The sequence below is a fragment of the Thermobia domestica genome, chromosome 3, assembly GCF_964235325.1.
Source record: "Thermobia domestica chromosome 3, izTheDome1.hap1.1, whole genome shotgun sequence".
Taxonomy (NCBI): Eukaryota; Metazoa; Arthropoda; class Insecta; order Zygentoma; family Lepismatidae; genus Thermobia; species Thermobia domestica.
Genome location: NC_137456.1, coordinates 44083151 through 44100994, shown reverse-complemented (window position 1 = coordinate 44100994; position 17844 = coordinate 44083151). Strand labels below are relative to the sequence as shown.

At 33.0% G+C, this 17844-nt stretch overlaps 1 protein-coding gene across 2 annotated transcripts in view; it reads left to right on the top strand.

The window, feature by feature from the left end:
* LOC145680337 (fatty acid synthase-like) overlaps positions 1-17844 on the top strand; it is a 248780-nt gene that overhangs the window by 213708 nt on the left and 17228 nt on the right. For both annotated transcript variants that reach the window (XM_081750725.1, XM_081750724.1), the window contains exons 27-29: positions 4513-4696; positions 11053-11198; positions 12026-12273. In XM_081750725.1, the coding sequence (XP_081606851.1) occupies positions 4513-4696; positions 11053-11198; positions 12026-12273 (578 nt within the window). The remainder of the gene's footprint in view (positions 1-4512; positions 4697-11052; positions 11199-12025; positions 12274-17844) is intronic.

Sequence of the window (17844 nt, the reverse complement as noted above, 5' to 3'; positions counted from 1 at the left end):
CAATCGATTTAGTGTCACAAGGATAGGTTCTATATTCTTCATTAACCCTCCATGCAAACCGGAATTGGTTTAAATTAGCCATTTCTGATTTCAACGTTTATCGCTGTAGAACAAAATCTGTAAAACAGATAGCAAGAAGAAGCTTTTTTTTTTTTTAAACGATTTAACGTCTCAGACCAAAATACCATGACTATCCCAAATACTCTTCCATAACCGGATGTAGTTAAAAGTTATTACTACTTCCGGTTTGAATACTGATTTTTATAAAGCAAAAATAATAAGAGATATCGACTTTTTTCAATTGATTCAGCTTCAGCATCCCAAGAATAGGTTGAGCCTTATCCATTAACCCTCTATTTAAACCGGTAGTGCTTTAAATTAAAAAATTTCCGCTTTCAACATTTATCGCTATAAAACAAAAATTGTAATAGACGGTGACAAGTTTTTTTCTGCAATCGATTCACGGTCTCAAGAATATTTATCATTACAACCTGTAGCACTCTACCGAGACTGAAAGTGATTGAAATTTATTAGTACTTCCGGTTTCAATATTAATTTCTGTATAGCAAAAACGGTAAGATATATCACGATGCAGTATTTTGCAATCGATACAGCTTTCTCTCCTCCTTTAACCTTCTATTGAATCCGGAAGTGGTTAAATTAACCATTTCCGGTTTTAACATTTATCGCCATAGAGCAAAAATGGTAATAGATATCGAGTAAATGCGTTCCTGATATGAATTCAGCGTCCGAGGAACACGTTCTGTCTTTGGTCTTATTAATCTATTGCAACCAGTAGTTAAGATGTACCACTTCAAATTTGAGTACTGATTTCCCATAGTATGAAAGTCTACCGTAGTTTTGCACTGTGAAACGAAACTCACTTTTTTTTTTTTTTTTTTTCGGAAACGCTTTAAGTGTTGGAATAAGTGAAAACGTGGAAACCAGACTGACATTCTTGAAACGAAAGAATATTTCTAGATTTATTTATTCAGGTAATAGTTATTGCTGTCTATTGTCATTCGGGAAGTATGATATTAGGTTCCTTTGTTGGAAATGAGGCGTCGAATCAGTATTAGAAACATCAGCTGAACTCAAACCAATACTTTCCCATGCGAGAACTTTCTAGTTAGTTTCAATTGCATATATATTGTATATATCTTGACAATTTATGTCATGGGGTTCATTTGGTCACGTCATTTTTTTGTGCCAAACGATCCTTAAGATTAAATATTAACAGAGAATCAAAGCTGAAATCAAGACTAAGAATATACACAGACATGTTTTCATGAGTCTTTAACTTTAGAAATTCCAGCACATAAAATTTGTGGTGGACTAACACTGTGTGCGTGGGTTTTCTCGGGGTTCTCAAGTTTCCTCCCATTTTCTTCATTCCATCATTTCATTTATCTCTCATAATCACCGTCTCCTTTAGCCTAACCGGCATAACCGTGGGACGTAAAACTCGAAAATTTCATTTTCCACCACATAAAACAAGTTTTTATTCGAAATCCTTTACAATGATGACTGTGGAATTCAAGCCCTAATACAATTAAAAGCTCATCAACCATTTCTCCATTTAAAGCAAAATTTAAACATTTTCTTGAGGGATATTACTAGTATTGAATACTATCTACATAATTCCATTCTCTGTTCTTTTAACTTTTTTTCTTTATTTTCCTTAGTTACAGGCTCTTTGTTAAGTAGTTAAGTCAAGTATTGTTCTCAGTTAAGTATTTTGGCATTATTGCTCAAGTAACTTCTTGACAGAAGCCGCACCCGTGCCAGCACTGGATAAACACCAATGGTCGCCAAACATATGAAGTTTCTGAGCTACCTTACCGTTTTTAAATCCTACTGTGAGCTACCAACCAAAAGAACTATCAATTTAAAAAAAAAAAATCTTACAAGTGTTTATTGCCTATAAACTTACATCTCTAGTAAATATGAAATCAAACTACTTAAGTTAGCAAATGTCTAATATACACACAAAAAATCAAACTACCCAAGTTAGCAAATGTCTAATATACACACAAAAAATCAAACTATCCAAGTTATCAAATGTCTAATATGCACACGAAAAACATAACGTGCACAACCCCATGCGTATACAATCAACTGTGAGATGAGGCTCACAATGGCAGTTGCATGAGAGAAACAAAGAATTGTTGTCGTCAGCACCCCCTTGTCGTTAGCGTCAGTTCAGTGGAGGAAATTAAAATTATCCAACCGGAGCGTTAATGTGATCTCCCGAAAATGTTCCTGCGAGCTACTAGTAGCTCGCAATCGACGGTTTGGTGATCACTGGTTTACATCATAGTCTTTCTTCTATGTTTTTTTTCTTGCTAATCACGAAAACATTTGTGTTGAGTTGGAGATTGTATACAGAGATTTTTTTTTTTATTTCTTTAATAGTTTTGAATATCATGCAGAAGTAAATTCTCAAGTGTTCACGTCGGAATTTTGTCTTTCTTCAAAAAATTTGGATAAAGGACACTTGGGCATGCTACAATCAATTGTCACCTTCGCATGCTAACTATCATTACAGAAATTTATTCGTAAGTCTGTACTTTATGTTTATACTCGCTGAAATCGATTTTACAAAGAGTTGTGAAGAATATGGGATGAAAATAAATGTTAGAAAGACAAAAGTCATGGTGATTGGAACGAAGGAAGCGGTGTCAAATATAGAAGTACAAGGGGAGAAAATGGAACAGATGACTAGTTGTCGATAGCTGGGTAATATTATTAGTGATAATATAAAGTGTGAAATTGAAATAAAAAGCAAGGATAGGAATGGCGAATGAAGCCTTTAGGAGGAAGAAAAGACTATTTTGTGGGATCTTGAAATAAGAGTTGAGAAAAAACTCATAAAATGTTTCATGTGGAGTATTGTGCTGTATGGGTCAGAAACATGGATATTACGCAAAAGTGATGATAAACGACTGGAAGCTTTCGAAATGTAGGTGTGGAGAAGAATGGAGAGAATAAGCTGGGTCGAGCGGAATACGAATGATAGGGTGTTAGATGTGGTAGGGGAGAAAAGAACAATTTTAGATATTAGTAAGAAGAGGAAGAGAAACTGGTTGAACATTGACTAAGAAGGAAGTGTATCATGAGAGATGTGCTAGAGAGTATGGTGGTAGCAAAGAGAGGGAGCGGGTGAAGGAGACTACAATTAATGAACGATATCAAAATAGAAAAATGGTACGTGAACACAAAGAGGTTAGCGGAAGACCATGAAGAATGGAAGCTTTTTAGTTGCGGTACGTGATCTGCCAATAATGGCAGAATACCTATGATGATGAATGTCTGTTAACTTCATTTTCTTAATTAATCACCCATTTGCTGTATACAATCTGCCATAGATAAGTCTAAGCCCCTACCTCTACTACTATTAACATGTAAACTATGCAACTTTTACGAGGAACGTTAAAATTTTTAGTTTATAACACTATGTATTTTATCTTTTCCTTTGTATTTACTATACTCATATGAACTTAATAATAATTAATGTAAAGCACGGTAAAGTGCAGTTATTTAACCCTTAAAATTAGAGTTAATAAACAAATACGAAGGATGATCAAAAACTAAGGTTACAAAGCCGATATTTCTGAAGTTTCATCTGTTATAGAGAAATAAGGAATGTGTGGTAATTTTAATACATGGAGTTGGCAACTGTGGACAGTTTCAGCCACCTATCGCTTACAGCGCCAGTTGCAGGTAAATACAAATGGCGAGTCGTTTGGAAAACTGGTCTCGCAAAGTAGTTCGCTCAGTTATTTGATTTCTGTGGACGAAATATGCAACTGTGGTGTAAATTCACCAGTAAGTGGTAGAGGTTTACGGAGAGACTATAATCTCTCGTCAGCACGTCGGAGAATCGTGTTGAAAGTTCGCTGCTGGTAGAGGTAAAATGTCACCACCCTGCTGAAGCCCAGAGGACCACCACGCTGTTGAAGCAGTATTTTCGCTGGAACATCATCGACCTCCCTTCCTAAAATCTAGACCACGCTCCAAGCGACTTTCATCTGTTCCTGCACTTGAAGGAACATCTCGGAGGTCGTCGCATCACTTCAGACGAGGAGGTGAAACATTTCGTGACAACGGTTCTGAAAATGCAAAGGACAAGATTTTTATCAGGAGGGAATCTTCAAGCTCATCCCATGATGCTACAAATGCCTCAGCTGATATGGAGACTGTATCGAGAAATAACCTAATGCATGTGCTATCTGTTGGCTGTATTGGTTGTATGAAATAATATATACATGTTTTATTGCAGGCTTTGTAACCTCACTTTCCGATCACTCCTCACATTATTTTATTATTCTTTAATTTGTACAACATTTATTCAAACAAAGTGAAATTGTTATGAAACTTGGTCAAGATCTTAAACTGCATAAAACGACATTACAATGAGCTATTTTAATTAAAAAAAGAACATTGACTTTTATGTTTGTTCTAATGTAAAATAATTTTCCAATATTAATGAACATCATGTTTTTGTTGCAGGTTTCGACTTGATTTCGAGAAACATTTCCTTCCATACTTGTTCCTCCGAATCATTATTCTCGTCTTCCAGTATTTGTGAAAGAAGGAAGTTGATGTCACTCTTAGAAGATGGAATAAAAACCGGCGTTGTTACACCTTTACCGTTCACTATATTTGCTCAAGAGGAGGTGGAGAAAGCTTTCAGGTGTGTTGGAAATGAAAGTAATTTAAGTTTAGGGTAATTATTATTATTATAGTTCAACGCATCCTCGTCGCCAATGCTATACCGCTATATCTTTTACTATTAAAAATAACTACTTCCAAACTAAGCTACTCTTTATTTACGAATACGGGTACATGCACATAAACTTCAAATGAACTTTACTAATTATTATCCCCATGCTACTAAATAATATTCTTCATGCTACTAAATAATATCCCCATGCTACTAAAGAATATCCTCATGCTACTAAATAATATTCTTCATGCTACTAAATAATATCCCCATGCTACTAAAGAATATCCTCATGCTACTAAATAATATTCTTCATGCTACTAAATAATATCCCCATGCTACTAAATAATATCCCCATGCTACTAAATAATATTCTTCATGCTACTAAATAATATTCTTCATGCTACTAAAGAATATCCCCATGCTACTAAACAATATCCTCATGCTACTAAATAATATCCCCATGCTACTAAATAATATTCTTCATGCTACTAAATAATATTCTTCATGCTACTAAAGAATATCCCCATGCTACTAAATAATATTCTTCATGCTACTAAATAATATCCCCATGCTACTAAACAATATCCTCATGCTACTAAATAATATTCTTCAGGCTACTAAATAATATCCCCATGCTACTAAATAATATTCTTCATGCTACTAAATAATATCCCCATGCTACTAAAGAATATCCTCATGCTACTAAATAATATTATTCATGCTACTAAATAATATCCCCATGCTATTAAAGAATATCCTCATGCTACTAAATAATATTCTTCATGCTACTAAATAATATCCCCATGCTACTAAAGAATATCCTCATGCTACTAAATAATATTCTTCATGCTACTAAATAATATCTCCATGCTACTAAAGAATATCCTCATGCTACTAAATAATATTCTTCATGCTACTAAATAATATCCCCATGCTACTAAAGAATATCCCCATGCTACTAAATAATATTCTTCATGCTACTAAATAATATCCTTATGCTGCTAAAGAATATCCTCATGCTACTAAATAATATTCTTCATGCTACTAAATAATATCCCCATGCTACTAAAGAATATCCTCATGCTACTAAATAATATTCTTCAGGCTACTAAATAATATCCTCATTCTACTAAAGAATATCCTCATGCTACTAAATAATATTCTTCATGCTACTAAATAATATCCCCATGCTACTAAAGAATATCCTCATGCTACTAAATAATATTCTTCATGCTACTAAATAATATCTCCATGCTACTAAAGAATATCCTCATGCTACTAAATAATATTCTTCATGCTACTAAATAATATCCCCATGCTACTAAAGAATATCCCCATGCTACTAAATAATATTCTTCATGCTACTAAATAATATCCTTATGCTGCTAAAGAATATCCTCATGCTACTAAATAATATTCTTCATGCTACTAAATAATATCCCCATGCTACTAAAGAATATCCTCATGCTACTAAATAATATTCTTCAGGCTACTAAATAATATCCTCATTCTACTAAAGAATATCCTCATGCTACTAAATAATATTCTTCATGCTACTAAATAATATCCCCATGCTACTAAAGAATATCCTCATTCTACTAAATAATATTCTTCATGCTACTAAATAATATCCCCATGCTACTAAAGAATATCCCCGTGCTACTAAATAATATTCTTCGCAGTACTTTTGGCATGCCCATTTGCATACTCCAACTTCATTCTTGCTCACACGAACTCTTGGCTCATGCCAAAGCCGGCCATCCTCATGCCCCATCACAGACTGTTGACAGTACTCTCACACTCTTCACAGACTATTCGCTATACCACATTCTCCACAGATTATTCACTATTACACTCTTCCACGTTCTTCACAGATTTACTATTACAGTTTATTACTAAATGAATGATTAACCTTATAGGTTCAAAGTAGTTAATCTAGAGAAAATATTTTCGAAAGCCATTGCTGCTTTTACCTTCGTTTCTTGCAAGTACGAGAAAGGATGTATATACTATACTCACGTATTTCTGGCTCCTTCATTAAATAAAACTTAACTTACGATATATTGGTTAACACATAGTAAAAATAACACAATGACTTATTCAATTTCGATTATTTTCAGCTCAGAGGTTTTGCTAAATCAGTTATCATTATATTTTTACAGTATATTGGACAACGTATCACAATCTACTTTTTCTATAATAAAGGGTCCACAAATATATGACTTTATATACGAGTATACTAACGAAAAGAAGAAACAACCAATTTCTTATTTTACACAAAAATCCTCTACAGGTGCGAATTCCAACGCAAAGAGTGAAAAAGTGACTGACTGGATCAGGATTCAAACTCAGAACCTCCGGCAAACCGTGCCGATGCGTTAATCACTACGCCACCCAATCCGTTTTCCAGAACAGCCATTCACTCTTGAGGCTGGTGCTCTCATCTCAAACTATGTGGGTTGTACCACAGACCCCTGCTGCAATTGGAGAATCCTTTGTCCATATACCGTGCACCTTTATGACGGCTGTGATTTTATATGTACTAATGAAAGGAAGAAAATTAGAATTCACACCTATAGAGGATTTAGTGTGTAAAATAAAATAATCGGTTATTTCTTCCTTTCATTAGTATATATGAAATCACAACCGTCATAAGGGTGCTCGGCATATGGACACAGGATTGTCCAATCACAGGAGGAGTCTGTGGTACAATCCACGTAATCCGAGATGAGAGCACCGACCTCAAGAGTGAGAGAGTGTGTGGCTGTTCTATGTGGTGTAGTGGTTAATGCATCGGCACGGTGTGCTGGAGGTCCCGGGTTCGAGTTCTAGTCTAATCAGTCACTTTTTCAGTCTTTGCATATGCGACTTTAGTGTATCAGCAATGGCTTTCAAAAATGTTTTCTTTGGAATAAATACATAGGAACTGCAAGGTAAGTCATATTATTTTGTTAAGAAAAATGTATCAGACGGTTTCTATATTTTATACAAATATAATGTTACACTTTAACAAAATTAGTGCGAAGCATAGTCGCTCCATTGTGCATGCTTCAACATTTAAATTTCTGTATATAAGTTTCGTTCAGTTAAGAAACCTAACCACAACGGAAATAGTATTCACAATGTGCTTACTACACATTCTCCATCTAAAATCTTGCCAGCTAATCGAACTAAATCTTTCGCACTTCGTATACTACAGGACGTTTAATTTGGTTTATATTAGTCATGTTATTTGTTTTAGCAGAACGATTATATGTTTTATTAGTTTTCATTCTTTAATTTTTTTTCTTCAGAAGTGAGAATGGTAAATAAATTCCTTACCAGAAAAGTAATGAAAATATTAATACGAGTACTGAAAAGGCAGTAAACTAACAGCTTTTACATTAAATACTTCATTAGATATGGGTAAGAATAAAGTAGGGAGAACAGAAAAAAAAAAAAAAAAAACAGTAATAGCTCTGAAGTGTCCAGGTGGCGCCATACTGAAATGAAGGGTCACGTAATTACTTGATAAAGTTACCAGGGTAAAATAGATGGAGTTGAGTGAAGAAGATAAAACTATTAGTATGAGTAGATCGGAAAATGTGCAGGAAAGTGAAGGAGTACTTCCTTACATAGGAAACATCATTCCATTTCTCTTCTGCAATCCTGTTATCAGAGCTCACATATATTTTCTGGGTCCCCAGCCAAGCGTAGCTAATGGTCACGAGCGTTGTTTCAAAGACTGTTCTTATGAAAAATAGCCAAGTAAGAATTTAAAAAGTCTCCAAATTGCCAATGGCCTATTATCAATGGACTATTTTTGTCCAAAAAGGTGTTTAGAAAGTTGCTGAAAATATATATATTAATCTAATTTAATTCAATTTCATCTGTAGAAAACAGTTAAGATTATTTTGTCACTGTCAGGAGTTTCAAACTTGAGAAACCACAATAATAATAGTATAGTGACTCACCTATATTTTCTTTCAATGTGTTCCTCAGCGCAAAGAGCTTAAATTATTTTCCTATGTAGATCTTCACATAGTTGTTACAACTAACGGTGGTAAGATATATACATATACATAATTTAAGTTCTTTGTTCTGAGGAAACTTCACTAATAGTTCAATTATTCGTTTATTATCATCATTATCGTTTCGTTTATCTTCTGTGCATAATTACGGAACTTTAAATTTTTAAGAAAGTAGTTCTCAAACAACATTTTTGTCATTAATTACACAATACAGTAGAATCGATTCCAGAGACAATAAAAGAACATATTAGAGTGTAACGGTTTCAGAGACAATAAAAGAACATATTAGAGTGTAACGGTTCCGGAGACAATAAAAGAACATATTAGATTGTAACGGTTTCAGAGACAATAAAAGAACATACTAAGCGTAATGGTTCCAGAGACAATAAAAGAACATATTAGAGTGTACGGTTTCAGAGACAATAAAAGAACATATTAGAGCGTAACAGTTCCAGAAACAATAAAATAACATATTAGAACGTAACGGTTCCAGAGACAATAAAAGAACATATTAAAGATTACAAATACGGTTAAATGGAGAAGTAAACAGTGACAGATTGTGCAAAGAGATAACAAGTTGTTGAGGATCTAAGAATTTTAAAGGGTTGTTAAAACAACTAGTATACTTTACAGAGAGAACAATAAGGGAAGCAACAGATTTTAAAATTAACAACAATAATTTTCATAGTGAAAGTAAATGTTCGTAGTTAATTTTCTGAAAATTTTAGAAAAAAAAAGACAGATGAAATATGTAGGAGAAAAAGGAGCTAGCTCAAAGAGTCGGAAATAAATACTAACAATTACGTAAAACAAACAAAAAGAAAAGTTTTATAATAAAAATTTAGCAACAAAGTATGCTTAAATATATAATGAGCATTAATCTACTTTAAATTAAGTTCACAATTAAAGAATTATCATAATATTAATTAAAAGAACATGTAAGAGTCTTATATGTTAATGCAGTTCTGAAGATATAGTGGCGTAACTACCAAAAGGATAGAGGGGAACAGAAAGCATAACATACACGATAAATACACCTCTCAACCCACCCTCAAAAAATGAATGGATTTATTGGAAAAAATGAACGTGAATTTAGAAACTAATTGAAAGATATGAAAACTCTTTTGTGTTCTATTTATATTGTACAGTATTGTTCAAAAAAAATCTTGAGCATCCACTTTGCTTTAGTACATCCCTGACTTTAAATGAAGATCTCTCTATTGACCAAAGAAAATCACATTTGCTTGATTTAATTCCGACTCTAAGTAAGGGTACAGGGCTTTTCAGAAAAAGGTGGTGGCCAGTTTTTCTTAATAAGACTGTACATACCGTGAAATTCAAAAGATGAAATCTACTTTGCGTATTATGTACAAGGTCCATTCAATACACAACGGAAAAGTTGTATAAAGGACACAAAATTTCGACAAAGTTTGTGCTTTTTTCTTATTTTTTGGTGGTGTCCTAGAACTATTGTCAGGTGGGTCTGGGACGCCTGCCTCACGAACGGGATGCTTGAAATCAGTGAAACAAGATGGCAGCAACCTTGCAGGCTCGCACCAACGTGGAGCAGCGGAATGTCATTAGATTTCTGTTAGCTGAAGGGTTGCAACCAATCGAAATTCACCGTCAGATGGCAGTGCAAGATAGTGAAAGTTATTTGACTCAATTTGAGTTATTCAAACGAGGTTTAACTAGTGTTGAAAATTCGTCACGGCCAGGACACTCTCTGTGCAGTCACGGAAAACAACATTACGAAAGTTGATGAATTGATACGGGAAAGCAGACATATTACGGTGAGTGATATTGCAGTAAAGATGATCATTAATGTCGGATCAGCCCGCCATATTGTTCATGAAGTACTGATGTTAAAGAAAGTGTTTGCGAGGTGAGTTCCAAAACAATTGACGTTGGAGCAAACCTGGAAGGATGCCGCCATCTCGTTTCACTGATTCCCAGCATCCCGTTCGCGAAGCAGGCGTGCCAGGCCCATCTGATAATATTTCTAGGACACCACCAAAAAAATAACAAAGAAGCACAAACTACATCGAAGTAATTTTTATATACCTTTTCCGGTTATTTATTGAATGAACCCAAAATTAAGTAAGAAAATCTTAATTTCTACGATGAAATAATAATCTATACGTAGGCATTATTGTGCATACCTTGTATTGGTCTTTCGTAAGTATGTTTATTCGTATGATCTAAGTCTTGCGTATATTCAAAGTGAACATTTAAAATATTTTGTATATATCCTATTTCACCATAAGTTTCCTATTAATATGCATTATGCACAATTTTCTTTTCTATTTGTAGGTATATGATAACAAGGAAAAAGTTCGAGAAAGTAGTTGTACAAATTAGAGAAGAAGAAAAGGAGAAGATTATTAGAGCACCATTCAGAAAATTTACTGCTGTTCAAAGAACGTATATGAATCCAAAGAAAGTGTACATTATTGTTGGTAGGTTAATCTCAAATATATTAATTTTGTATGTTAGATATTACTTTGTGTTTAATGTTGATTGGTCAGAAACATTTTCAATAGAGTTTTAATGGAATTGAAAGACTAGTTTAACATATTCTTATTAATTTATTAACATTTTACTTTGATCTTTGGTGCATGGAGTCCTTGGTTCGATCTCAGCTCGCACCAAGTAAACTTTCTGGCGAACAAACACCATGTGCGTGGGTTTCCTCGGGGCTCTCCCGTTTCCTCCCATTTTCTTCATTCCACCGTTTCATTCATTTCTCATCACCATCGTCTCCTTTAGCCTAGCCGGCATAACCGTGGGACGTAAAACACAACTTCACTTCATGGTTTCACTTCATGATTTTATTTCACTTCATGGTTTCTTTTGTACAATCTGTTGACGAGACGTTCAGTCTCGAAAGCTAAGTGCTTTATATAGTTTCTTTTGTCTGCTATTGTTCACACTTACCATGCAAGTATATTTTATTTTAAATATTTATAAACGTAATTTAGTTCCAAAAGCAAACTATCAACCTAAAAATTATTCCTAACTTCAATAAACTCAAAAAGATACTCGCCTAGATCTAAATTATTGTAGACTTCAATAATTCGATGTTATATATGATTTTTTTGACACAATCTATAATAATTTAGAAGATCTAGGTGAGTTTAGAGTTTATTGACTTACTTGTTCTTCAAATATTTTACTTTATAAACACTCCAAACTTATTGACAAATGAACACATACAGCATGAAACTAGAAATTGTTCAAGCATCTTATGAACAGCTTTATATTTATTTATTTTCTATTTGTTTAGGTGGTTTGGGTGGCTTTGGCTTAGAATTAGCAAACTGGCTGATCTCAAGAAATGCACGGAAACTAATTCTTACATCGAGAAAGGGAGTTAGTACAGGTTATCAATGTCTGTGCATTCGACGATGGAAGGAACTTCAAGCTCAAGTTGTTGTATCTACAGCCGATTTGTCTACTTTAGAGGGAACCACTCAACTTATAGAAGAGTCCAGTAAACTGGGATCTGTAGGAGGAATTTTCAATTTGGCAGCGGTAAGAAAGTTAGCACTTATGAAAATATTACAAAAAGGAAAAGAAAAAGTTTGAGGAAAACGAACTTAAAAATCTTGAATGTTGGGAAAGGGATTGAATTGACTATTTGAACATACTTCAAAATACTGCTGCTTTCACTTTCAAATAGAAATGCAAAGAAAGGTTTAAAAAGTTGAATTACCAATTAAGAGTTTGACATACTAAAAATAATACAAAATTTACCATTTTTCTTTTGCTTGTTTTTCATAAGTGAAAGGAGATAATGAAATGCAACTTACCACAATCATAGATAGTGTTATTGTAGAACAGAAATATATGAACCTGAAGACTTTTCAATGTTGCCATCATAGAAACTACAGTGTTGCCAGAATAATAGCGACTAGAGGAACGCACTCAAGTGCATTTGATTATGTATGATGTTGTTTTAGCATCCTGTGAACTACTTTTTAAATAACGTTATTATTTGACTTTAATAACTGCATGTTAAAGCTGTTTTGTTTATTACAAACTAAATGCAATCATTATTTAAAATGTAGTTAACGGGATTCCAAGACAACATGATACGTAATCAAATGCAGTTAAGTTCGTTCCTCTAGTCGCTGCCTTACTTTAGATTTTGAGGAAATGTTATTTTCTAGCAACACTGTAATTTCTATAGATGGAAACACTGAAAATTCTTCAGGTTCATATTTTCTGTTGTAAAATAACATTATCTATAATTCTGGTAAGTTGCATTTCATTAGCGCCTTTCACTTACGAAAAACAAGCAAAAATGGTAAATTTTGTATTACTTTTGGTAGTCAGGCTCTTAAAACAGAATCGTAGGAAGAGGTATAAAGTTAACAAACCAGCTCACTTTCACATACATTTCTTGATATTCTATAGATATTAATGCATCAGAAAATGTAAGTTTATATATATAAACTAAATTAGAAAGTAAATCGATAACGAAACGTAAGGAAAGTAAATCGTGCGTCATAGAAATATTGTTTCTATGATAACAACATAGTAAGTTATTGACGAGTCAGACTAAAGGCATGCACGGGGAACGAAGTTTGTCTAAATTACAAAATATCTGTAATTTAGAAGGACTTTAATTTTTAGCATTTATTTACAGTTTTAGACTTTATTACTATTATTTTATGTAACTAATAAAATATTTCTAACAAGTAAGTGTAATCCTAGTTGACAAGCCTCAAAAAGTTAAAATTGACAAAATTAGAAATATTGAAGAATAATGGCTGGAATCTCATGTTGAATATTTTATTCATTCAAATACGGACACTTAAAAAAAGTCCATTTAAAAAGAACTCTAAATGATCTGGCAACATTTCATCTTACAGCCTTCTAGTGATATTTCATGACACAACATGACGTGGTTTTATAAAGTTTTTTTTTTTTCATATTTATCTATTCCATTGTCCAAATCTATCTATTCATTCCTTCCTTCCCTATTTTCTTTGATAATCATCGATAGGAACGGAATGTAGGCTTATTCCAATTTTGTCAATTTTGAGTTGTGGAAACTTTCTGGCAGAGTCACGACTCTTGGAGGAAGCCACATAGATAAAATTTAAAATTTTATCGCCACAAGCTAAGAGAAAAAAGCTACATTAGGAAACTGTATACTACAATTAATACATCAGATAAGCTTTCTTCCCTTAGCTTGAAACGATAAAATTTAAATGTTGTCGCTATAAACTAAAGGAAGAAAGTTTCATCAGGAAACTGTATATAACAATTAATATATCAGATAAGCATTCTTCTCTTAGCTTAAATTTTAAGGCTACAAACTAAGGGAAGAAAGTTTCATCAGGAAACTATATACATCAATTAATACAACAGATACACTTTCTTCCCTCAGCTTGTAACGATAAAATTAAAATTTTATCGCTATAAACTAAGGGAAGAAAGTTTCATCAGGAAACTGTATACAACAATTAATATATCAGATAAGCATTCTTCCCTTAGCTTAAATTTTATCGCTACAAACAAAGGGAAGAAAGTTTCATCAGGAAACTATATACATCAATTAATACATCAGGTAAGCTTTTTTCCCATAGCTTGTAACGATAAAATTTAAATTTTACCGCTACAAACTAAGGGAAGAAAGTTTCATAAGGAAACTGTATACAACAATTAATATATCAGATAAGCATTCTTCCCTTAGCTTAAATTTTATCGCTATAAACTAAGGGAAGTAAGTTTCATCAGGAAACTGTATACAACAATTAATATATCAGATAAGCATTCTTCCCTTAGCTTAAATTTTATCGCTACAAACTAAGTAAAGAAAGTTTCATCAGGAAACTGTATACAACAATTAATATATCAGATAAGCATTCTTCCCTTAGCTTAAATTTTATCGCTACAAACTAAGGGAAGAAAGTTTCAATAGGAAGCTCTATACAACAATTAATATATCAGATAAGCATTCTTCCCTGAGCTTAAATTTTATCGCTACAAACTAAGGGAAGAAAGTTTCATCAGGAAACTGTATACAACAATTAATATATCAGATAAGCATTCTTCCCTTAGCGTAATTTTATCGCTACAAACTAAGGGAAGAAAGTTTCATCAGGAAACTGTATGCAACAATTAATATTTCAGATAAGCATTCTTCGATGAGCTTAAATTTTATCGTTACAAACTAAGGGAAGAAAGTTTCAATAGGAAGCTCTATACAACAATTAATATATCAGATAAGCATTCTTCCCTGAGCTTAAATTTTATTGCTAGAAACTAAGGGAAGAAAGTTTCATCAGGAAACTGTATACAACAATTAATATATCAGATAATCATTCTTCCCTTAGCTTAAATTTTATCGCTACAAACTAAGGGAAGAAAGTTTCATCAGGAAACTATATACATCAATTAATACATCAGATAAGCTTTCTTCCCTTAGCTTGAAACGATAAAATTTAAATTTTATCGCTATCTCTTAGCTTAAATTTTATCGCTACAAACTAAGGGAAGAAAGTTTCATCAGAAAAATGTATACAACAATTAATATATCAGATAAGCATTCTTCCCTTAGCTTAAATTTTATCGCTGCAAACTAAAGGAAGAAAGTTTCATCAGGAAACTGTATACATCAATTAATACATCAGGTAAGTTTTTTCCCGTAGCTTGTAATGATAAAATTTAAATTTTATCGCTACAAACTAAGGGAAGAAAGTTTCATTAGGAAACTGTATACAACAATTAATATATCAGATAAGCATTCTTCCCTTAGCTTAAATTTTATCGCTACAAACTAAGGGAAGAAAGTTTCATCAGGAAACTGTATACATCAATTAATACATCAGATAAGCTTTCTTCCCTTAGCTTGTAACGATAAAATTTAAATTTTATCGCTATAAACTAAGGGTAGAAAGTTTCATCAGGAAACTGTATGCAACAATTAATATATCAGATAAACATTCTTCCCTTAGCTTAAATTTTATCGCTACACACTAAGGGAAGAAAGTTTCATCAGGAAACTATATACATCAATTAATACATCAGATAAGCTTTCTTCCCTTATCTTGTAACGATAAAATTTAAATTTTATCGCTACAAAATAAGGGAAGAAAGTGTCATCAGGAAACTGTATACAACAATTCATATATCAGATAAGCATTTTTCTCTTAGCTAAAAATTTTATCGCTACAAGCTAAGGGATGAAAGTTTCATCAGGAAACTATATACATCAATTAATACATCAGATAAGCTTTCTTCCCTTAGCTTGTAACGATAAAATTTAAATTTTATCGCTATAAACTAAGGGAAGAAAGTTTCATCAGGAAACTGTATACAACAATTAATATATCAGATAAGCATTCTTCCCTTAGCTTAAATTTTATCGCTACAAACGAAGGGAAGAAAGTTTCATCAGGAAACTGTATGCAACAATTAATATTTCAGATAAGCATTCTTCCCTGAGCTTAAATTTTATCGCTACAAACTAAGGGAAGAAAGTTTCATCAGGAGACTGTATACATCAATTAATACATCAGGTAAGCTTTTTTCCCATAGCTTGTAACGATAAAATTTAAATTTTATCGCTACAAACTAGGGGAAGAAAGTTTTATCAGGAAACTGTATACAACAACTAATATATCAGATAAGCATTCTTCCCTTAGCTTAAATTTTATCGCTACAAACTAAGGGAAGAAAGTTTCATCAGGAAGCTCTATACAACAATTAATATATCAGATAAGCATTCTTCCCTTAGCTTAAATTTTATCGCTATAAACTAAGGGAAGTAAGTTTCATCAGGAAACTGTATACAACAATTAATATATCAGATAAACATTCTTCCCTTAGCTTAAATTTTATCGCTACAAACTAAGGGAAGAAAGTTTCATCAGGAAGCTCTATACAACAATTAATATATCAGATAAGCCTTCTTCCCTTAGCTTAAATTTTATCGCTACAAACTAAGGAAAGAAAGTTTCATCAGGAAACTATATGCATCAATTAATACATCAGGTAAGGTTTTTTTCCCATAGCTTGTAACGATAAAATTTAAATTTTATCGCTACAAACTAAGGGAAGAAAGTTTCATCAGAAAAATGTATACAACAATTAATATATCAGATAAGCATTCTTCCCTTATCTTGTAGCAGGCCCGTATTCATGGTAGTCTAGGGGGCGGGCCCCCTAAATTTTTACTGGCCTCTCCTAAAATTTTTACAGTAGACTTGCAAATGAACTATAACATGGCGATGAACTATATTATGGTTGGATCGGGCCCTCCTAACTTCTACCGGGCCCTCCTACATTTTTGGGCTGGCTACCGGCCTGGCTTGTAGCAATAAAATTTAAATTTTATCGCTACAATCTAAGGGAAGAAAACTTCATCAGGAACTTGTATACAACAATTAATACATCAGATAAGAGCTTCATCAAGAAACTGTATACAGCAATTAATATATCAGATAAGCTTTCTTTCCTCAGCTTGTAGCGTTAAAATTTAAATTTTATCGCTACAAGCTAAGGAAGGAAACCTTCATCAGGAAACTGTATGCAACAATTAATATATCAGATAAGCTTTCTTTCCTTAGTTTGTAGCGATAAAATTTTATTATTTTCACTACAAGCTAACAAGGAAATCTTCATTAGGAAACTATACAACAATTAATACGGTATATTAGATAAGATTTCGATCCTTAGCTTGTAGCGATAATTTAAATTTTTTCGCTACAAGATAAAGGAAGGAAACATCAGGAAATTGTTACAACAATTAAGGTGAATCACTAGGTGTTCTCAGTGCCATGCTGAACGGTTCTTGAATAGTGTGGCGTTGCCAGATAATGTCGAGTCTTTGATGCCAGATAATAAAGGGAGTAATCATGGAATTCTGCTTGGATACTTACTTGAGAAATTAGTTTTCGACCCTTACCGCAATTTCGCTTCTCGAACTGCAACGCTAGAATCCAGGAATTTTCTTATTGTGACTACTATAGTAAACATACAAATTTGGCAACAACTCATTATGGCGTTCTGCGCAAGTTTCGTCTCAAAATCTATTTCCTTAAGTGTACATTAATATTTAAATAAAATATGAAACAAAACATGAAAAACGGT